The sequence below is a fragment of the Hylaeus volcanicus genome, chromosome 1 (genome assembly GCF_026283585.1).
Source record: "Hylaeus volcanicus isolate JK05 chromosome 1, UHH_iyHylVolc1.0_haploid, whole genome shotgun sequence".
Classification (NCBI taxonomy): domain Eukaryota; kingdom Metazoa; phylum Arthropoda; class Insecta; order Hymenoptera; family Colletidae; genus Hylaeus; species Hylaeus volcanicus.
The window spans coordinates 1,412,161-1,435,095 of NC_071976.1; the positions used below are offsets into that span (position 1 = coordinate 1,412,161).

The window sequence follows — 22,935 nt, forward strand, 5'->3', positions numbered from 1 at the left end:
AACGATTATATTTTTATTTCTCAAATCGAATAATGAAACAATGTGAGCGAGTTACATATTTACACACGCCAATAATGCTCAACAATAAATTTACATCAATGTATCTTTCATTATCACACAATGTGCACCTTCAATTTAAAAGACTTCCTTCTGTGTGCGAGTGTTTAATAAATGAAAGTAATTAAATTTACACGTTTTAAGGGTGTAACGGACTCATGAAATCTCCTGAAAATAAAATGAACATAATTATATAACAATAAGTATTGACGTTCTATTATTTGAAATCACATAAAAATTTTTTGTCATACAGAAACAAGGTCATCTCTATCACTCATCTGTGCCGATAAACTAAACGCTGTATCCGTGCTAGCTTCACTATTCAGGCTTTCGTTAAATGCAGGCTTTATGTGCGCAGCATCGCTCATCTCTCGCATTAATCCAGCCATATCATCATCTGGATCAATTTCTTGAATTTCACCTACTACATCAATTTCCATAGACTGACTATCTGTTATCGATATTTCTGGTGCTTCAGGTTTGGATTCCTTAAACTGATAATTATCTTTCGAAATATTTTTCGAAATGATAACACTGATATTTGTATTACTGATATTGATATTATCTTACCTTCATCGATTCTAATTTACATTCGTTCGGTAAATTCATATGAAACACGCAATTAGTATCAAAAATTATAGGTACAGGCTCGTGACATTCTATATCTGCTCGTACCGCTCCGCATGCTTTAAATAAAACTTGATGTTGGTCCTGTTGATACAATACGATATCATTAATTTATATTGCAATTTTGTTTATAATTAATTAATCTTACTTTAAGAATATGTTTACGGCAATGCTTTGCAGCGGGAAGAGTTCTTTCCCCGCATTTCACTCCACCTTCCGTAAAAATACACTTTGATACACTTGGTATTTTTTGCGTAGACCCATCGGTAACCTACAGTAAATAAATCATTTTTATGGATATTATTTATTCGGCTGAAACGAATGTCGTTAACATCAATAAAATCACTTTATATATTCATGTATTACCTGTGCTCTACGCTCTAACGACTTCCTATACAATATAGCTTCAACTCCGCTTCGTCTATGATATCTGTTTAAAGCTTTCAATTTCTCGTAAATCTTTTTTTCTTTCGCCAGTTCCTTTGGTTGATCGTGTATACTACACAACGTTTCTTTTTCCTTTTTAAGCGCGTGTAAATATTTTCGTCTCTTTTCCCTGAGCGTATATTGCAGTCTTCTAAATTGCTCTATATAAAGTGACTGTAACCTAATTAGTTTTTCTCGTGCGATGTATATCACCTCTTCGGCAGTAAAGATTCCAGCATGCCTTAAAAAATTAATACTAATGATTCAATAGAAATGAGTGTCTTATTTTCGCATAAAGCAGCTACGAAAGTCAGTGTGTGTCATTTTTTTTTATCAAGGCAGTGTGTTATAAGAAATAGGAAGATTCAGACAGATTTGCTCAAGCCAAAGCATGCTAGCCGATATTCTACGAAAAAACATTTATTTTAATGTGTAAATATTGCGAGGTCTCGCACATGAACCTATTCTTACTTTAAGGGATCTTCTTGTGCACTGTATAGACTGTCATCGTCGCTATCATCTAGATAACTTCCTCTCAAAGTATCGCTCACAACCGTTGGTTCGACATCACTGTCCGAAGAACTTGCATAATCTAAAATATCACATCCACTCGCGTTTACTCTAAATGCATCAACTTCAGCTGAAATTGAAATTTTAGTAAGACGTTAATTTCGCTTAATTTCAAAGACCTCTAATGTAATTACGATTTTGTTACTCGATCTAGACTTACTAAAAGGATCTAAAGCTTTGACTTTTCCCTCTTCGTCTTCTGTATCCTCGGTACTCGAATCGGCGGGTTTAACGTAATGACTTAAATTAAGTAAGAGCATTTCAGGTGTCTGTTGCAAAGAATGACGCGACGTTGATTTTATGCGTGCTATTTGAGCTTTTCTAGTATGCTCGGTACAATATCTGTTGAAAATAAATAACTGTATAAAATCTAGAGAATATTATATTAGATGATTTTCTTCAATATAAACATAATACATACGAAATATCTCTTCTATCTAACTTTGGTGCTGGGTTCTGGCATTTTCTTCCGTTAGTATTGTAGACAAAGCCACACTGTTTGAAAGGTGCAGTTGGATCCTCAAGAATATGTTTACCGCAATAATTGTATCCTTCTAAACAAGGTTGAGTACATTCATAGGACGCGTATAAGCAAGCCTGTGTTTGTTTCGTTTTCTTAGTGGCTGTAGTAGTCACAGGCATCGTTGTATTTGGGATACGAAACATACCTTGCCTATAGAAATAGCAAAAATTACAAAATTAAAACGAAAAGATTTTTCGTAAGTGTATATAATAGAACTTTAGTAGCGAGCTTGTAATATTCAATGAATTATCTTTGTTGAAACTCACAAGTACGAAATGAATTGATTAACAATTTCAAATTTAGCGCGGTAAGTTACCTCGGAAATCAACACAATTGGATTAATTTTGTCATTTCAAAATGATGAGTAAATTGGTATATATTTAATATGTAAAAAATTGCATTAAACAGAAAACATTACATACGTTGAAAGTTGGATGTTTATTTCAGTATACAAATATCGTGAAATATATATTTGTAACAAGTGGTAGTTCGCCGCCATTTTGTACGTCGGATGTTGAATGGAGTTTCATTGATGTATGTACGGATTTCGAAAGAATGAGGCGGACATGTGATTGGTTTTTGTGAAAAGTCGGAATAAAACAGAACGAGCGGGACTTTAGAAAGCCGCGTAGCATAATTATTTTAGAAACTTACCGTGATCTCTTACATCAAACTCTTCCGAGAAGGAAAGACAGTGCCAATGCCAACTGATTCACGCTTGTCACCGTCAACGTTCTTCTGGAAACTTCAAGAGAAAAAAATTTATACAGTGAAACGTAAAAAGTATTCGACGATCGTGCTGTAAGTCTGAGGCTCTATGCGAATAAATAATAAATACTCGATAATAAACAGCACTAGGGGTCCTTCGGTAGGACTATGATAACGGGACGCTGCTACATGGATAACATTGGCTGCGTGCACATACTACTAGCTCAACGACGATTGCGTCACTTCCGGGAGTTTAAAGCTCAAAAGTTCTAATTGATAAACTACGTGATTCATGCCTACCGTAGACTGAAAAAGTTCAGGTAGGTTATGACGTTGGTTGTAATGTAAAGTGTTAGCTAAGCTGGTTTTACGGTACGCACGCGTGTTCGTTAATCAACGCAACGTGCTCACGAGAAAAAAATTTTCTCGGATGTTTACTGCGAAAAAAGATTACACGCATTCATCACACCGACTGTGTCGACGCGATTGCAAATTTTTGTGCAACATACAGACAAGACGAGTAGTACTTTAGAGTTCTTAAATGAAATGGGGTAAATTTCACGAGTGCGTAAAACCATTGCAGTATACTCGGTATATCGTTACATAAGATGTTCGAAAAAAATTTCGTGATTAAAATTACTCGATAGGTTATATTTTTGATTGGTATCGAAGTAGGGTTAAACGTTTTCTTTCTCTGTAACCAACCTCATGGCCTGCAAAAAATACGTAAATAAATATGTTTAAAAGATACGTCACGTGGAAGATAATTCCGTGAAATAAATAATCGACGGCTTACATCGTCGATCAACTTGTGTATCTAATATTCTATACATATATCGAATTCTAAATCCGTGAAAAACTTCATGGAAGCTGTAAAGAAAAATTCGTTGGCATTTAGATGAAAATGCACCATCCCGTACGAAAGTTTAAACTATATATAAATAAATCTCGTTTCGTTACTGTGATGTAACTATTGAAGAGTTTATTTCATTTATTATAAATATACAGAAATCTTGTTTTGTATAATATCCGTACAAATAAAACGTCCGTAAAACTGATTTTAACGAAGTTCTGCACGAACCTCTGTAAATTTCCGATAATCTCATAAATATACGAAAGCGCTGAACCCTTTGAAGGATTTCTGAAGTTCATTTTTCATTTCCTGCACGATTCCAAAGCAGTGCCGTGAAGTTGGATGGGTATCGAAGCAATTCGAAGAAAAAAAGTACTATTTCCGAGATTTGAAATGGCATGTGCCAATGAGAATTGCGAGTTATTTAATTAAAAATAAAGGCATTATGCGAAAAAAAAATCAAGATAATTTTTGCGAATGTGAGCCCATGATATTTTTTTTCCACTTTTTTTCCAAGTTACATACAAGTATTGGTATGTATTAGTAAACGAACCACAAACAAAGTCACTTATAGATAAGTAATAATAGTAATGAAGAAACTAATAAAACAAGGCCTTACAGGTCTATGCTAGGTTATACAGTGCGACATTTCATTTTAATGATCGAATTTAGCCTTAAAGACGATCTTCAGCGAAAATTTTGTTCATTTTTGGTAAAAAGAAGAATTCCATTGAGTGAATCGGTGATCGAGCTTCGTTTCCGGTTAAAAGTTTGAATCGAACGCATGAAATCGTGCAGGGAATTGATGGAAGAAAAGAATCATTGAAGGCTGGCAAGATTCGCGGAACTTTCGATAAATGATTAATGAGAAGGGTTTGGGTGAAGAAGGAAGGAGAGGGACTTGTTTTTCTCGTCGATTAATGTGCCGATTATTTTCCATTGTGCGAAAAGTTCCGCGAGTATGAACTTGGAGGCGGAGTTTCCGGTTAGCGTAGTGACGTGAAGTTTCTAACGTGTCGCTGTTGTGTGGCGTTGTGTGTGCCCGCCGCCATCGCGACCGCCGTGAAGTGCGCATCGTTAGTACCGAGTTGTGTGTACATATAAATGGCGGCTGACGAAAAATGGTACTTTACGAAAGAACAGCTTACAAACACGCCGAGCAGAAGATGCGGCATCGACGCGGATAAGGAACTGAGCTACAGGCAGCAGGCAGCAAATTTCATTCAGGATATGGGACAGCGGCTCGTGGTGTATCCTTTTTAACGAAGTGCATGTTCAGTTGCGTGTTTCTCAACCTCCCTTTCCCCTTGTCCCCATACAAGCATTTCTTTTCATTTTACGGCTTTCGCATCTTTTCGAATCGCTTACGACGATCGTGTATGTTTCCGCGATCGCGTTCTTCTTACGTAACGGTCTCCTAATCACTCGAATTTCGGTATAAACCGCAAAATACGTAACGTGTTGTAAACACGAGTGACGTGCGAAAGAGGAGGTCACGCGTCATGATCGCGATTCTCCATATTGGACTTCCTCGCGTTACATCCTCGGTGTACGATGGAATTTCGGGAATTTTTGTGCTATCCGATACGCGTTCGTTAGTTATGAAATGTTGTGGGTGAGTGAGGATATCGAGCAGAACTTTGCTGCACGAAAGGAGGACAGGGAATAGGGTCATGGAAAGGCAGCATTGTTTGCCAAGTCAAGTTTGACAGTAGTACCAACCAAACACATGATTTCTGCTGATATTTCTTATGCAAGTATATCTTTTCTTGTATTTTCAATTTCTTCTTTATTCACGTGTCTTTAAGATCGCATTGAGAACAAGTCTAGCCTGCCGGTGAACATGTTATCGCAAGTCTGTATGGAAAGCAATGATAACTAACAAGTTAACGAGATATTCATTTGTTGTTGATGTGAAATTTAACTTTAATTCTTTCCTGCATAAATTGTACGTAGAAGTTTCAAACCATTGCCCCAATAATAGATTAACCTTCATCGAGACAATGTTTAGGTCGATCAATGAACTTTAAAAGTATAACCTCTTCGTGTAATGTATTTAACATGCATTGTTTTTTTAACTAGATATAAACTCTACGTTAATTAACTACAATAATTCAACGAAACTTTCATTCTAGAAATGTTTCAGATATATTTTCAAGATACAGAATATAGGAACAGCTTGAACTTTCTATAACATTTTTATGTTTCAGATCATGTTTGAATGTGTAAATATCTTAATTACCATACCGGTTGAGAGAACTTCGGCATATTCTTCAATTCTAATAGAAAATTAATAAGCATATCTTGAGATTATGGTTTTAAGTGAAATTATTGTTCTGTTTTCTTTCTATTGTATGTTATTTTGAGGTTTTAATTTATATCCTCTTTTTTATTAAGCTAATAAATAATCTAAAAGATAACAAAAAGAAACGTAAACTTGAGAAGATTATAAAACAAATAAGGAATAAATGAAAGGCAAGATATGTGACAACATTATGTGACTTAACTAATCAAAGTTTTTATATTAATGTAATTTACAGTTTAAATAAAAATTCTTTAAATATAATCTACTGTTCCCTCTATTTTCTAATCTTACCATTTAATGTAATAATTTTAAAATAATTTTCACACAATATTTTGTACTTTAGTTTACTGCTTTGAATTTTTTATTTTTAATTTAATATCACTATAGATGTTCTGTTTTCAACATTAATTACATGTGTTTAATTATTTTTATTTGATTCGTAAAGGTAACTATGAGAATCAGTAACAAGTTTATAAAAGTATTATTTAGATACATTCTATGTGATACTATACATATTTAATAAATGATTTTTGTATTTATTTTAAATTATTAGTTAATGACCCTTTACTCGTGCGAAGTAAAGCACGTGAAAAAAGAAATATTTCTATTGTAAATAAATTTTAATAAATAACGATCTTGGTGGTGATTAAATAGCACAAAAATTCTTTGAAATTTGAAGTAACAATCTAGTTGTGTTATGTAAGAAAAGGGGAACCGACATGCTGATAAGTAATACATTGTTTATTTCATATTTTCCTTAATTAGTTAACTATAGATCGCAATTATGTATCAACACAGCAATAGTGTACATGCACAGGTTCTACGTATTCCATTCGCTGTCACACTTCCACAGGAACGCAATTGCTGCAGCAGCACTATTTTTAGCAGCAAAAGTCGAAGAACAGCCGCGCAAGTTAGAACATGTTATCAAAATGGCACACATGTGTCTCCACAGAGATCAGCCCCCACCTGATATCAGGTCTGAGGTAAGATTAAAATGATCAAGGAAAGGAGTAACGTTTATTTATTAACGATTGTAATTATCACTAAAATATGTATTTATTTGTAGCAATACCTCGAGCAAGCTCAGGATCTGGTTTTCAATGAGAATGTCTTACTACAAACATTGGGGTTTGATGTCGCCATTGATCATCCCCACACACATGTTGTTAGGTGTTGTCAACTGGTTAAAGGTGCATATATTGTTTTTAACGATTGTTGTAATATTCTTGATCTTAGACGAAGTATAAAATATAGTACAATCATGTTCAAAATGTATTAAAGTTTTATCCCTTTTTTTACAGCGAGCAAGGACTTAGCCCAGACTTCATACTTCATGGCATCTAACAGGTGGCTACACATTATTTCCTAGTATCTCTTACTCTTAGCAGTCTTCTGGTCAAATAGATGCCAGCTGGAGCATATTTCCAAGCTAAGACTGTCAGGCAATAGCCACTGGCGCAACATTCTGACCTATTTTCATATCAGAAAGCAAAGTAAACATACAATAGGATTGTGAAGAAATGTTTGACATGGGTTTTGTCTCGAAAAAAATAGATTTAACTAGCGGTTAACTAGCCTCATACGATATCTCATCAAAGCACGAAGATGAGATATAAAATTTAATTCTGTACACGAAAGTTTACTTTGATTTCATATGTTATCTCAGTTGTAATAAAAATGTTTACATGTCAACAGTAACTTTTGGGGAGGAATGTTGCGTTGCAGTCGCGGTAATGTCTGATTCTAAAGAGAACGTATGCCAAAGCGAAACGAAGTTTATTTCATAAACTAAGTTCACGATGAGGATTGCTTAATCGAAGGTAAATGAAATATTCTTAAGGACTGATCGTTTTCTCTTACATTACGGTATATTGTCCAGTTTTTATTTTTATATTTACAAACACTTATTTATCGTTAAGATGTAGATGCACAAAAAAAAAATTAGGAATGAATGAAATGAATGTGGAACCGGCGGAACAATGAATGAATGGACAAAAATATTTTAAAATAAAACAAAAGAATAAATGGACATACCATTAGAATTTATTTGTATTAGTGATCCAGTATAATACGATCATGGTTAGGTTGTAGTCCATTCAAATATTATTTAGTAATCTAAAAAATCAATGGATCGGAAGTGCTGGTGTGCATTAGATGGTTCGATGATGATTAAATAATATTTGAACAGATCATAATCGTGACGGAACGATTAGTGTAGATCAAGTCTTAATCTATCTCTGTTGTAAAATTATTTGGGATTTTTATGTGTTTTCTTATCGAGAAAGTTTTGCGTAAAAATGTATCGAATCTATAAGTAAAACGACGTTTTTTTACTTAGAACAATACGTTCTCTCGAGTATATCAAGCGTTAGTGTTTAGTAACAACTTCAGTAATTTTAGTTTTCCGTTCTACATTTGATGTGTAGTTTAACATTGTGGTAGTATTACTCACTCTTATCATGGGATTATGTTGGGGCAAACTTCGGTAAATTTGTTACGATACAACAGAGTATTGTAGGGCTTATACTCGTAGAAGAATATAACCTATAAATTCATTTATATCGAAGTTTTCGTATAGCTCATCGCGAAGAAAAAGTATAACATTAACATGTGCTGTTTATCATACGTAATTTGTCATTGTTTTGGAAACGTACTCTTTGGAATTAAATTTTATTCACGAACAAAAGTTACAATTGGAAATAGTGTAATTAATTATATTGAACGAATCGTAAGAAATTCGTCCTGGTTTTATCCCGATATTACCCATGTTCAATGGAACTCGTACTTTCTTTTTTATAGTACAGTTCTTTTTACACCCTGGGTTATATTTCGTCGAGCGATCGACGTTCAAAAATCTTCTTGTTCTCGTGTCAATTTATACAATAATTTTTTCCTTTCAGTTTACATTTGACAACAATGTGTCTGCAGTACAAACCAACGGTGGTTGCCTGTTTCTGCATACATCTTGCGTGCAAATGGTCCAATTGGGAGGTATACATCGTTAATAAGATGTGCTCTTCACCCTGAAGAAGGCCAGTTTATTAATCCAAGTACCGTAACTGTTTCTATATAGATACCGCAGAGTACAGAAGGAAAGCATTGGTTCTGGTATGTCGACAGAACTGTAACTTCTGAACTACTACAAGAGCTTACAGCCGAATTTCTCCATATATTTGATAAATGCCCATCGAGATTAAAGAGAAAAATCATGAGCATATCTGCCAATCAAAGTCCAAGCATCAATCACTCTAGTTTACCAAATTCACCTTTCGTGAGTATTTTTGTTTATATATTATATATTAAATATATTAACATTACGAAGCAAACTCAATATACATTTCGATTATCTTTTTCATTTTCTCTAGGATGCGGAACCTCGTAAAGTACAGTCTCCCGCGACGACGGCCGATGGACCTACATTTTATGCGAGTCGACCTCATCATACGGAAAAGCACGAAGAAAAGAAACAGATCGTTCCTGCATCCTCGAGACCCCCCGTCGATTATCGAGAGTATCGAGAAAAGAAAGAACGTGAACGTTTAGAAAGAGAAAAAGCAGCTGCTCCTACGGCGGTTGTGCAAACCCACGTACCGGACATCAACAAGCATCATTCGCATCATCACAAACCTTTATCTAGTTCAAACGTGCTGAACAAACATCCGTTGCCCCCTGGACAAAAAGCGCTTCATCATAACCATCATCACAGACCAGAAGTGAAAGTTGGACAACCAGTACCGCAAAGGCACTCCAGTAGTACTCAAGCTAGGGAACCAAATCGCGATCCTAACAGACAGAGGTTACCAAGGGAATACAATTCGAATACCGGTACGAGTAGTAGTAGCACGCTTCATTCTCACAGTCACGCGGCGTCGAAGGAATCAAATTCGGATAACTCGCTGACGGATTCAGTTGCGTACAGACCGGACGTCGGAACCCTCCTCGAGCCGCCCCATGGAAATATGCAAGAGAAACTAAGTAATAATAATCATAGCGTGCATAGATTAAGCGGATCGGAGGGCAAGCATCAGGGTCACGACAAGAGAATGTACGATCCAAGGCATAAGCCCGTGGAGCATAGAAAGGACAGTGAGCAGAAATCGTACAAGTATCCGGATCCGTCGAGAGTCGATCGACAAAGAAAGTCTGACACGTTGGAGCAGAGGTGCGAGGAGGTAAGGAAGCTTATCGAGAAGCCGTTACCTCTACCGAAACCTGCGCTGGACGTATCGTACTCTTCGAATACACAGAAACCACCTCATCATACGAAATACAATCAACCAGAAAAATTACAAACCGGCGCGATTGCGGTCGACACGAAATTACCGCTTGGCCAGGGCTCGTTCGCGCAGGAGAAATCCCCGACCAGTTCCAGTTCGACCTCGTTGCTAGCTCAAAAAGCCGTAACCTCGAAGACGATGTCGAGCCAGCACACGGCTCACGGCGTGTCTCAAATACTAAAAGACACGATCAAGAATGGTAGTTCGCAGGCGTCGAATTTAGCGTCCTTGAATAATCTCGACGACCCGAAAACCGAAAAGCGACCACGGCACGACGACACGGAGAAGAATTCATCCGAAGTTCAACAGACCGTGTTGCAAACGCCTCCCGGCAAGCACAAATCACTGTTCAGTCCAGAGAAAGTACCGACGCCTCGGGAATCCCACTCGCAGAGGCCTAAGTCTAAGCAAAAGACGCCACCCTCGGCAGCAAAAGTTCCTAAACAAGAGCGTGTACCAGATACGTCGTTAGGTTTTAATTTAGTATCGCCGTTCGCGAGCCCTCCGGGCTTGCAACCGCAGGAAACGATGCCGGTTAAACGATCGGCCAGCGACGTTTCCACAACGTCTCACAAGAGACACCGCACGGGCAGCGCTAGCGAGAACGCGCAACCGATCAAGGTGAAGATCGAGGATACGTCCAGTTTGGAGGCCGTCAAGATGCTCGGTAGGGTTCCAGAACTGATACAACCTATCAGAGACAATCCGTCGTCGAATGGCAGAGCCACACAAATCGCGAACGACATGAAACCACCAGAGCTCATCAAACCGTTCGACTCGGAGCCAACCATGTCGCGGTTCGTCGCGCAGCAGCAAATCTCGTCGAATCAACAAGGTTTGACGAACGGTATGGATACGAGTATAGTGAAACAAGAGCCTCAGGACTTCCAAATTAAGAAGGAAGCTTATAAGACGGAAGATGCTCGAGCGCAGAAGAAACTTGAGCACCAACAGATTAAAGGAGAATACTTGTCGCCGATGAAGTCCGCTCAAAGTATAAGCGCTCTGCTCCAGGAGCCCTTGGCAACGATGCCATCGTTGCTACAAGGTATGCAGCCATTTAGTCAAGTAACAACGCAACAGTCGCATCAGGAGCAATTCCAGCAACAGCATCAACAACAGCAACAATCCATATCTCATCCAATACTGCTTTCAGACCACCAGATTCCAGTTCAGAATCAATGCCTGTCTTTACCAACGGTCAGCGAGCCCGCATTAGCTTCTACTGTTGACATAAGTGCTCTTTGCGTTTCCATGCTAAGCGGCCCAGACCTCATAGTCTCCGTGCCAACCTCGACGACGGTGACGGTCCCTGCTCCAGCGGAGGAGAAGCGATCGGAGCACCACAAAAGCGAAAAGAAGAAAAAGAAAGAGAAACACAAGCACAAAGACAAGGAGAAGACTAAGGACAAGCACAAGCACAAACACAAAGACAAGGACAAAGAGAAGCATCGGGAGAAGGACAAGGAAAAGGGTGACGAGACTGTGCTCGCGGTACCGATCAAGATCACGATTCCTAAAGACAAATTGAATCTGAGCACGGAATCGACAACGGGCACGACCGGACACATGCCACCGCCAGACAAGAACAAGTCTCCCCAGAACACCAGCATCAAGATCATCATCCCCAAGGAACGCCTGAAAGGTACGGACAGCGTGACGAATTCGCCAGCTCAGTCCGTGGTCCAGGCTCCTTTGAAGATCAAGATCCGCACGGATGGGATCTCGCGGAGTTCCGGGGCGTCTTCGACGACAAACAGCTCGAGCAGCATCGTCCCAGAATTCGTTAACGACAGCCGCAAACGCGAGCGCGCCGAAACGAAGGAGAACCCGACGACCAGTGTACCGCCTACGAAGAAGCAATCGCAGATGTCGGCGGGCTACGGGCAGCATCGACTTGGCGAACGGCAGAACGGCAGACACTATAGTTCAGGCAGCAATAACAAGGTACGTGGAGGCGGTAGAGGCGGCCGCCAGTATATCGGGCGTGGTCCACCACCATCAGGATCTGCGGTCCATTACGGTGCTCCCAGCCAGCGCGACGGCTACTATCAGCAAGACACCTACAATAGTAACATTCCTCGTAATCCTCATCATCCCCATCCAAACTCGGCTCGCAGCGAGCCTGGGTACTCGAGGGCAGCCCACGTAGCTCAGTCCCAGCCAGACCCATACTTTTTCTCCAATTATCCACCACCCTCGATGTACAATCCCGTCGGATACATCTACGATCCTGTCATGTACTACTCTCAGTATCAGCAACAGTATCCGATGTATCCGACGGGGAACGTTATCATGACGCCTGACGGTGCCATCGATACGTCTGTGCCGCCGCCAACTTTGCCACCAAACATGCGACAGAGTCAGCCTGTGATCCCTGTCGCGACCGCTCGACAGGAGTCAAAGACACCTCCGCCACTGCCGAGCGGTCCTCCGCCAAGTTCCTCGCCACCGCCACCCCCGCCACCGGAATAACGTTTACCTCGCGTCACTTGAAAACCATTAGAATAACGTATGTGGTATACTTGAAACCAGTAGCGTTGGACCACTTGATTAAGGCGGGGAGAAATCGGTATCACGGTAGCGGGGATCACTGTACAGCCACTACTTCTCGGTCCCATTGTATCTCCTCCGTCGTCTGTCCTTTTATTTCGCATTTGTTTATAACTACGAATACGTTCGCATCGTCGTGCTACGCCGTCTTTTTCTATTTCTTCTTCTTTTGGACGCATGAATACTAACAGACTTTGCCCGTTGGTATTCGTTAACATTTGTCGGTCGTGTGCCAATCTGCTCAAAAGTTCTCCTTTGTACGAGAATTCAAACTAAAAAAAATATAAAAGGGAAAGTAGAAAAATAGGAAATCGGTTTGCGAACACGGAAGTCGAGAAAGCGAAGTGGCGCCGAGTACACACTTTTCACCCTCGCCTCTAAAATCCTCTCTCTTCTTCTCCTTTTCAGTTTGTGAATGGTAGAAGTAGCAGCATGACGTACGATCTCTATCCCCTTAGTGTTTACAAATTACCATTTCGATCTTTCCACCTTTGTACCTGTAGCGCATCTCCTTAGAGTAGTTAATACGAGTGTGAATCTACGTTTCAAGAAAGGATACGAAGCACGATTTGTAGGAGGATTGGTCTGCAGCGGCTAAAGAAGTTCTTCGATCAACGATTCATCGCCTAACGAGAGTTATCGTTTAGTTCCGAATGATTTCAGGATAGGTTTTCAAATTTCGAAGAATCAACGATTTTCTTTTCACTCGTTTCAAGTTATGTATTTAACCCTTTGCCTCGAAACAAGGCTGCCAAAGAGTTAATTCCAGAAAGAAAAGAAATAGAACCACTGCCAGATAAATAGACGGAGAGCAACCAGTCGCGCGCAAGAAGTTTACGGGTTGCGTATTTTCAGGGGCAACCGCTTATTGTTAAACTCCTCGCCCGCGACTATGTTAACTATGTTTCGCGTTTAAAGTCAGACAGATTTCGTATAACGAGTGCTCAATGCAGAACAAAGAAGAATCAGTTGTTTCTCTTCTTCGCTTACAATTAGATGGTGGCAAATCGTTAAAAAAGAAATAAAAATTCCTTTGCTGGCAAAGGATCTTGGAGAAAGGGGTGGTGTGCGGAGTGTTGTTGCGTTTACGATATCGAATCGTTGAATTTGAGGCGGGTAAATGACTGATAGGAAACAAACAAACAAACAAAAATGAAGAAAAACTTATAAAGTTACTTAAACGAAAAAGAACAAAAAATAGTACATGTCGCGTGCACTGAAGTAAAGGAGACGCTGGTCCGAGGCAAGACTCGAATGCAAATTGATTTACGAGTCTCGCCTTGGATCGATAGTTTTTGAAAAACTCTGAAGGTGAAGCGGCGAGAGTGCTCAAAGCATAAGCGTAATATCGCTACGAATCCAGTGATGTTTACCAATTTATAAAGGTGTAGACGTGTAATTTCGTTGGCACTAATACATTGTATCGCGTTTCGTAAATATTTTATACGCGGATAAATATATTAACAAATGTTGCTGGTCGACCCTTTGCTGTTCGAGTTTGATTATCCTTCGACTGTTGTACGTTTCAAGGAGATATAGTAATTTTAGTAAAACCTTGGAAACATTTTCGTCGCTATAGGATCAAGTGAACGCAAAGGGTTTCCCCTGCGGTGGTTTTCCGCGTGACAAATAAAGCCGCGCCGCGTCCATCAACAATTCAGGATACTGGACAGCTAGACGAAACTCTATACGAATGTCTCTTCGGTTCTAGTTTCTTCGTTTTTTGCTTTATCGACACCCGATAGATTAAACCTGGCCACGCTACTACAGAGAAGAGATAATTGCTCAATATCATCAGATTAATCGGTAATCTCAGGCAGAGTTTGGCACGTTTTCAAGAAGGCCTAGCAATTTTACTTCATCCGAACAATTTACTTCGACAACCGTTTTAGTGTGGTTGAATTTTTATTCAATATTTCAAGCAGTATCGAATAAAAAGTCGTTTACATTTTATTCGTTGCTAGACATTTTTATTTAGATAAGAACTTTACTCGTCTCTGATCCGTAGTAATGCGGCCATGTATTTTTTCTATCGCGTTTGATTGAATAGATGCTGTTAGGCACAGTTAGGTTCAGGGAAAACCTCGAGGGTTGATCATAAAACGGATACAAGGGATGAATTTATAATAACAGAGTACAATAATCGACGTTGAGTTTCAGACTATTTTGATATACATACGTGATTCTAAGGAGTGACCAAACTTTAGCATTAAGCACGCAGAATTTATGAGAGACAGTCTATGTTCGAGCAATTACTTGTTAAGAGTCCTTTGCCTGAAATTTTATTTTTTACATTTCTCTTGTACGATGCTTCGAGCTATGATCACCGAGCGTGTCTTGAGTGTATGCAGTTTGTTTTTATATTTATTTAGAGTATCGTGAGGCGCATAGATTTTTTGTATTCTTATAAAAAAAAAAATATATATATATATATAAATATATATAGATATATATTATGTAATAAATCAATATATTTGTATATATATATTTGTTCAGGTCTTTGACAATATATACACAAAGTAAGAATTATCATTGATATAGAAAGGATATTATCTCAGGAACGCGTGGAAAGAGAGCGAGAGATAGTGTGATTAATATATTAAAAATATGATCTATTAAGTATGCGTTTATATTTACACATACACACATATACAAATATATATACACGCACGTGTATTGTGATTGCCATTGCGACGGACAAAAATTGATCGTGCCGTTAGCGTAGATGCGCGTCGATGTAATTGTTGTTATTGTTATAATTATTGTCACAATTAACGCTAGCTACTCCGAACCTAGACTAAAATATTGTACTGTGTGATTGCTACAATCGTTGCCGATTTTGTTCGCTTCTCAGTGCAAAATTCTTTACAGTCTTTTTACTTGGATCGTTTACATATGTATAATTTTGTTTTTGTTTTTGATAGAATCTTTAGTTCTAAGTTGAACGGCAGACAGAAATTTGCACGGGAGAGAAGATTATTTTTCGAGGGCGTGTATTATACTCTTAAAAACTTAACCGTGGGCCTTTTCTAGCGTTTATACGAGTATATCAGAGATCGGTGCAGCGAATGTTTATTGTAAAACGACTCGTTCAATTTCAAATATTCAGGAAGAACGGACTCGTGATGATTTTTTTTATTCTTTCTTCCTTGTAAAAATTGTAACACTTGGTAAAGTTTCTCCTTGAATTAGGGCGAAAAAAAAAGATGTTCGACGTTCAGTGGATTGTTTATGGTAATCGATTCTCTGTTCTTCCTGAATCAGTTTAAAAGAGGCACGGGCAACTGGATTCTCGCAGGCAAGGGCACACGCAGCTGCCAAGTGGGCATTCACCGAGAATTCATTCGCCAATGCCTGGTTCGACCCTTTGCGGTCCAGATTGTCGATCGTTGCTCGACGTAGGATCGCGAAGGGTTGAAGTGAACCCTGGCCTTAATCAAGACGATTGTTGCAAAGGAGCGGGACCCCTGCGTGATGCGTAGATTATAGGAAAAGTGATGCTTCTGTCGAGAGACGAGACGGTATCGGCCTATAGTTTAAATTTGTGCAATTGTGGCAGTCGTACGAAGACAAAATAATTGCTAAGGTAAATTATGTAGGTTTTGTACTCTCCGATCGTGAGAAAATTGAAAGAAAGAGTTATATGTATAGATATATATACATAAATACATACATATATACGTATATGTATACGTTAAATAATGTCGATAATAAATAATAAATAACCACGCATGCGACCGGCGGATCGATCAGAGTGATAATGAAATTATACGGACGTTGAGTTACGGAAGAGGAACACGACAAAAGAGGGATGTGTAACATTGCGGAAACACTGCATAAATACTGTACACAATGTATATCAACCACTTGTCACGTACGTTACCTGTTCCACCGCCACGATATAAACATCTGCGTTTACGGACGTTGCTGCAGCGTGACAGAGTTTTCGTAAATTTATGTTCCTCCATTTTTCTCTTCTTTTGACCTTAGTTAGCCACCATTTTGGTACCCTTGTCGTTCGAGTTGTTGGACGTTGTTTTACCTGGAAACGCAGGTGCTTACGTGGAAATCAGACTGTTATAGCCCGCATTATATAGATACATATATATGTATATTTATAATATATATACATTAATATAAATATACATATCCATATCTATATAGATATATACATATATATACATACACACGTACAGGGATCGTACGCGTCACGTGTTCGACCAAGAAAAAAAAATAAGCATCGCAAATAAACGTTCTGTGGAAACGAGAAGTACCTTAGTGATTATTTTGTCTCTTTCTTAACACAACACCATGTACACGTATATATACATAAATAGACGATGTATGTATGTATACGTGTATTTACATTTAGACATAATACCGCACACCATATCGCCGCATCTTTTTGTGTACTAACATTATATATCACTGCTATCGTTATGTAATACGACTATCATGTGTAAAAGTCTGTTCATTTATATATATATATATATATTTTATATATATAGTTATACGCACCATACGTGAAGGATGGTCTTCTTTAGTTGGGAGACAGCAATCGAAGTACACGTTTGATTTTAATTCGCTTGGTGGAGGGTACTTTGCTATCGTTTGCCATTGTTATCGTTGAACATCGACGCTATTGTTGTTATTATCGTTGTTGTTTGTCACGAATGTTAAATGTGTGTGCGTGTAATTTTGCATGGGGCATGCTCGCTCAGTAGATAAGCTTGTTCCTCTGTGTTGTGTGCATGCGTACCTGTCGTTCAAGACACGCTTCAACTTGCGCTTTAGGAGACTCCTAGCGCAATTAGTGTTTTTTTTTAGTGTAATGATCATTTAGATGTAAGCTCGTTTCGCGAAAGTGGGAGTAATGTTCAAACACGACGGTCTTGGCGAGTTATACGTTCGTAACTTTTCGGTGTTATGGATTCTCGGGTATTAAAGAAATGTTTGAAGTAAACTTGTATGGATCTATAAGGCTAAAAACGTTGTGGCAATTAATTTGCTCATCAAGACTGTTGTTTTGTTTTGAGAATTACTCTTATTTCTTTCGATCAGCTTTTTTAAACGATACACTCGTTCATTTACGACCGTATTAAAGTATGGTGAAGACTAATTGTTACCGAACAATTCGTTAAGTTTTAAGTTGGGTATCCGATTCGATTCGTCTCAAGATTATTCTATACTCGTTATTAATTATCGTTTCTTTGATAATAATTTTCCAAGAAAAATAGTTCGTTTCGCACAAGCCTAGCAGAACAGAAAAAAAGTTCCATGCTCGAAGTATGGTGTTCACGATACGTCTTCGATGATTTTATTATCAATCTGCTTCGTTAGTTTTCTAACTGTAAGTAATTCAACACCACATTGCTTACCGAAAAAGACTAAAAAATTAATATTAATATACGACGACCAAACTTTACGCGAGTATTTGATATCATGGCAATGATTCGCTGATTCATGACAAAGTCGCACTTCTTCTTTAAAGTCCCTTAAAGTCTTGGAAGCGTTCCGCAAGCAAGTACCACAGTTCTGTTTGTATTTTCAGGAGAAACACACGTCTAGCCACCACAAAAGTTCCAGTAAGTTGTCGCAGTCCCAGCAGTCTCACGCGACGTAGTATTCGGACACTGATAGAAGAGGATATCGGTAAAATGAAAAGAAAAATAAAGGAAAGAAATCTTCAGGAAGCCCTCCGAAGTGACCTGATCAATAAATCCAGCGGAACGGAGGAACTCATTTTGCTTCGCTTCTTCGTCCTTATTGAAACCCGCGTCGAGACATCAATGGAATGCAGCTTTCGTCGTTATCCTCGTTTCTCGAGCTCGTCCCGGATGATCAAGAAGAAAACGAATCTTCCTCAATTATCTTTCGAGCTCCCCTCCACGACGTCCACGAGGGAAAGTTCTTTCTCTCCGACGATCATCGTTCCCGGTTACTGCTGCACCGAACATCAATCAAGAAAGACGCATGCTTGGCGCCTTACGTTGGCCAAAGTTTGATGTAAATCAATCAGCAATACGATGCTTTTCGACTGCGAACAAAATGAAATGAAAATAATATTCTTACTCAGGTGAAATTACGCGATAAGTTATTAGAGGAAAGCAAACTTCACTTCGTCCTTGGTCATTGGAACACGCGACTGATCTTCACTTCGTTTCGTATCTGCACGTCGTTCGTTGTTACTTCTATCGTAAGAGACGTACTTTGTTTTCCCACTTTTTGCGGGAAAAAAAGCGGGTCAAACTTACGAAAGATCACGCCTTGCGTCGACGTAGCCCTCGGGGTCTTTTGTTTTTATTTTGTTTTTATTTAAAGTAGTTTGGACTAAATCGTAAATGTATCGTTTCATATTGGAAAAATCATTGCGCAAACATGAGTTATGCGCTAAGGAAGATGGATTTACATTACGATATCGCGTAACCACAGATCCAAATTGGTTGACTCGACGTCGAAGAATCATTTACTTGCAACACGATATAAGGATATGTAGGTTTCAGATCTCGAGGGTTGCCGCACTTTTTTTTTTTCTATTTGTTATTCCGTTCAACTGCCACGTTTCTTTGCATCGATGAACGCAAGACAATGCATCGCCAACTTCACGGCTAGCAGATTGATCGTCGATCGATTCGTTAGACTGGGACGTCTTCAAGTGTAAAGCATTAGCGTAATCAGCGTACGTTTGACAAGTACAACTACGTGGACAAGTGTTCCTTGATCGTTCATTGGATCACAAGCGCGAGTGTCTTGTACCTTTTTTTTTTTTTAACACTGATAAAGTATAAGGACACAATCATTTGTATCATCGTTTTTTAATGGTTTATTTCCCGATTTCTTACGCTCGTTGTGCATTTAATAACGATTTTGATACTCAGCTTTTTCAATCGGTTAGATCACACAAGAAATTTATCATGTATTTTACGATTCGTTCATTTTAATCAACGTATACGACATACAGTTTTGTTATTGTTAGTTGTATCGATAGTAGTTTAGCGTCTCCCATCATCGATACTTGGTTAAATATTAGTTTCCCACAGATTCGAGTGTCCAAGTCCCTAACGAGCGAATCGTTTGCGCGAACCAATTACCATGCACACGCATACTAAAAAGAAAAAAAACATGGTCCATGTCCAATGATATTTATTCGTGCCGTTTTGTTATGTACATAGCCGAGATCATGCATAATATAGTAAGTAATTCGAATTATACTATCGCCATTTAGTATAAAGGACTATAGATAAAATAATTAATATTATTGTCAGACTGTAAATAAAATTATTTTGTATGCCAAAATAAACCAAATGAATGACTCGACACATACACAGACACACACACACACAACGGTTACACGGCATCGCTCACATACATATATCCGCATAAAGACGAATTACACACAGCACACAGATACGCAAGAATAGATACAAGTGGTACAAGTTATTACAGTACGCGCCATCGGACGAGACTACATCTACAATATCTTATGAAGCATGCGCATAGTTAGCGAACCACGGTTAATACTCGATTCTGTTCTTCGTAGGTATTATTTTTTAAGAAAGAAAATCGATAATAGAATCCCGTATTGCGAACGGCCGTGCGTACTGTACCGAGAATAGAAGTGTTGTCGCCCTGTTTTCACGCAGACATTTCGTACCGAGCATTTGTTGCGTTGCAGTGGAATCTCGATAATTGGCGAGGAATCGGATTAAAAGTGTTTTTATTCCTCATCTCTTGTACAAACAAAATTTTGCCCATCAGTCTAGAGTTAGATAATCCAACAAGATCTATTTCACACAATATGTCTCCGTACATACTTGTTAAAATTTCACGCACGTTGTTAAGCGACCATTCACTCCACTTGTCGACAAAATGCAACGAACAAGATTCGTGCCGCAATCTTATCGCATTTATCGAGATTCCACTGTACACCTTAGCGAGGAGCGTGAACGTTTCAGCGTGCTCTCGTTCTTATAATAATAATATTAATATTAATATCAATAACATTAATAACGATAATTATAATAACACCAACAATGATAGTGGTAACGATATAAGGGCGCAAAAATGAAAAAAAATTGAAAAACAACAATAACGGTGACACGTGTCCCCCATCGTTTGTGAACTTTTTAGCGAATTCACACACACCGTAGCCATTATTCTCTTCGTCGTTCTTCTTTCTGTGCATATCGGAGTTTCGCGCCGAGCTCGGGAAGCGTGCACCGGGGAAATGTATTTATTGATTAACCGATAAGCACGAATTATTGAATTCGTAACATAGAAATCGTGGATCGTAATCGACTATGTCAAATTGCCTTTTTGACGCGTTCGTTCAACGAAAATGTACGTTAGCAATAAATGTGTCCAGCGCCCTCGGCGCGATAAAATAACGTGCGAGCTCGTTCAAACAATACCGAGGGAATATTTTTCATTCTTATTACGATAGACGGATGGAACCGACGAGTCTATTTTATCGCGCTGACCATATGTATTTTCGTTAACGTCACGTGGCCGAGAGTAAACGAAAGTTCCACTTTAGAGGATACGAGAAATCTAAGAGCGCCGATTTCTCACACGTCCGCGATCGTCGAGACGCGTCGACGTCGCTTGTGTTTTCGTTTGTGGAAAATATCGTGGAAAGACATCGTCTCTTTTTCTTTCATATTCTCTCTTGGCTGTGTGGTACAAACGACGTTTATTGCTAATTGTTTTCAGTCAGCGAATAAAATGTGTATATCTATTTCAACAACTGTTTCAACAATTTAACCGGTTCAGCGACACGGAGAGTACAAGAATCTGTAAAATGGTATCGAAGGACGAGACGGCTATTCCGAATGGCGTAGTTTTTTTTTTTTGTTCTTGGTCGTCGTCGAATTTTTTCGAAGTTCGAATCGGAAAGTTGAAAAACAGAAGATTAGTTGTATTTCTGAGAGCGAGAGAAGATTGGGGAAGGTAGAATTGTGCGTTTGAGAGCTTCCGTTTCTTTTTTCGAGCAAGAAAGCTCGATCGAGGTTCAGGAAGAGAGTTTTTTAAAGAAGCGAACGGGAGCTGATCGACAGAACCGTGTTCGCGTTGTAAATAAATTTATTCTTAAGGACTTAAACAGAAGCGACGATTCGTGGAGAGTGTATACTTATTATTATTATTACTATTACTATTATTATTATTATTATTATTATTATTATTATTATTATTATTATTATTATTATCGTTTGCAATTCATGCATTTGTATTTCACACACGCATGCCATTGAGCTGCGTATCGTGGGTACACGCTCGACCCGGATGTCCTCAGTCGCGAAAAATGATTGTCCTGATCAAAATGATCGTACGCAAAATCGAGAACAAATTCTACTTAAACTGACAAGCATTTTACATGATTTTGTTTACGTAACGAAACACGTTTTCAAAAATTTCCTTAAGTTTTCTTTCTCTTGTTTTGAAACCACGTTCCATCATCCTCGACGCGAAACGGATGTCGCGCATCCGTTGTTCCAGTGAAGTGTGCAATCATTGTATTCACGAGGAGGACTAGATTTCGACGGATGTATTTAGATTTTTAGAGAGATATTTTCTCCGTTTCCTCGCGACTGACGATTTTCGGGATCGCGCCGGGCTTGCCTAGTTTCAGGCGGCGTTTAAAAAAAAAGTTATCCTCAATAAAGAGAGAAGCAAAAGAATGACTAAAACAAAGCATTTCGCATTCCACGTTATTTCACCTCTCGTGTTTACGTCCCTTCGATTTTGCCACTTTTTCCTTTTTATAAATTCAAAAGTGGTGGATAAAATTCTTTGCAGGAATTTTTAGAACTGGGACACACATGTGTCCCATGAGTTTTTTTAAATAAAATATACAAGTCCAAGCAGGTTAGTATAGATTATATTTTTGTTCTTGAAATGGACATTTCAAATATAATAACGAATACATAAAGTGACTCACTATTTGCACGTTTTCAACAATTCCTCGAATCTTATCGTTATTGATATACGCATAAATTTATATCTCATCAAACGATCGATGTACAGTAAGTTATAT

General features: G+C 38.6%; 2 protein-coding genes across 6 annotated transcripts; one reads left to right on the forward strand and one right to left on the reverse strand.

Annotated features, from left to right (window-relative positions):
• Window positions 1-4,281, reverse strand: LOC128877212 (KAT8 regulatory NSL complex subunit 2). Of its 2 annotated transcripts, XM_054124333.1 has the most exons (10): window positions 3,042-4,281; window positions 2,858-2,948; window positions 2,102-2,353; window positions 1,841-2,022; window positions 1,582-1,750; window positions 1,051-1,366; window positions 833-955; window positions 628-768; window positions 309-551; window positions 1-225 (listed from the first exon to the last, which is right to left on the reverse strand). In XM_054124333.1, exons 3-10 carry the CDS (start codon window positions 2,344-2,346, stop codon window positions 214-216), a joined length of 1,431 nt encoding a protein of 476 aa, XP_053980308.1. In that variant the 5' UTR covers window positions 2,347-2,353; window positions 2,858-2,948; window positions 3,042-4,281; the 3' UTR covers window positions 1-213. The 2 variants fall into 2 exon arrangements, with proteins under 2 accessions (XP_053980308.1, XP_053980318.1); XM_054124343.1 differs by lacking the exon at window positions 3,042-4,281 and having other exon boundaries at window positions 1,051-1,351; window positions 2,858-2,998.
• On the forward strand, window positions 2,889-22,916 carry LOC128877131 (cyclin-T). Of its 4 annotated transcripts, none has more exons than XM_054124189.1 (9): window positions 2,889-3,004; window positions 4,716-5,014; window positions 6,845-7,055; window positions 7,139-7,262; window positions 7,374-7,419; window positions 8,973-9,063; window positions 9,146-9,343; window positions 9,438-12,296; window positions 18,454-22,916. In XM_054124189.1, the coding sequence occupies exons 2-9, from the start codon at window positions 4,869-4,871 to the stop codon at window positions 18,523-18,525; spliced, it is 3,747 nt and encodes a 1,248-aa protein (XP_053980164.1). In that variant the 5' UTR covers window positions 2,889-3,004; window positions 4,716-4,868; the 3' UTR covers window positions 18,526-22,916. The 4 variants fall into 4 exon arrangements, with proteins under 4 accessions (XP_053980164.1, XP_053980156.1, XP_053980146.1 ...); XM_054124181.1 differs by lacking the exon at window positions 18,454-22,916 and having other exon boundaries at window positions 9,438-11,397; window positions 11,506-14,266; XM_054124171.1 differs by lacking the exon at window positions 18,454-22,916 and having other exon boundaries at window positions 9,438-14,266.
• The last annotated feature ends 19 nt before the right edge of the window (window positions 22,917-22,935 follow it).

Coding starts and splice junctions, on each gene's coding strand:
- LOC128877131 (XM_054124171.1), top strand. CDS start 4,869: ATGGCGGCTGACGAAAAATGGTACTTTACGAAAGAACAGCTTACAAAC. Junction 5,015..6,844: donor ATGGGACAGCGGCTCGTGGT/GTATCCTTTTTA, acceptor AGTTAACTATAG/ATCGCAATTATGTATCAACA. Junction 9,064..9,145: donor GCAAATGGTCCAATTGGGAG/GTATACATCGTT, acceptor GTTTCTATATAG/ATACCGCAGAGTACAGAAGG.
- LOC128877212 (XM_054124333.1), bottom strand. CDS start 2,346: ATGTTTCGTATCCCAAATACAACGATGCCTGTGACTACTACAGCCACT. Junction 2,023..2,101: donor TTAGATAGAAGAGATATTTC/GTATGTATTATG, acceptor TATTTTCAACAG/ATATTGTACCGAGCATACTA. Junction 769..832: donor GCCGTAAACATATTCTTAAA/GTAAGATTAATT, acceptor TTGTATCAACAG/GACCAACATCAAGTTTTATT.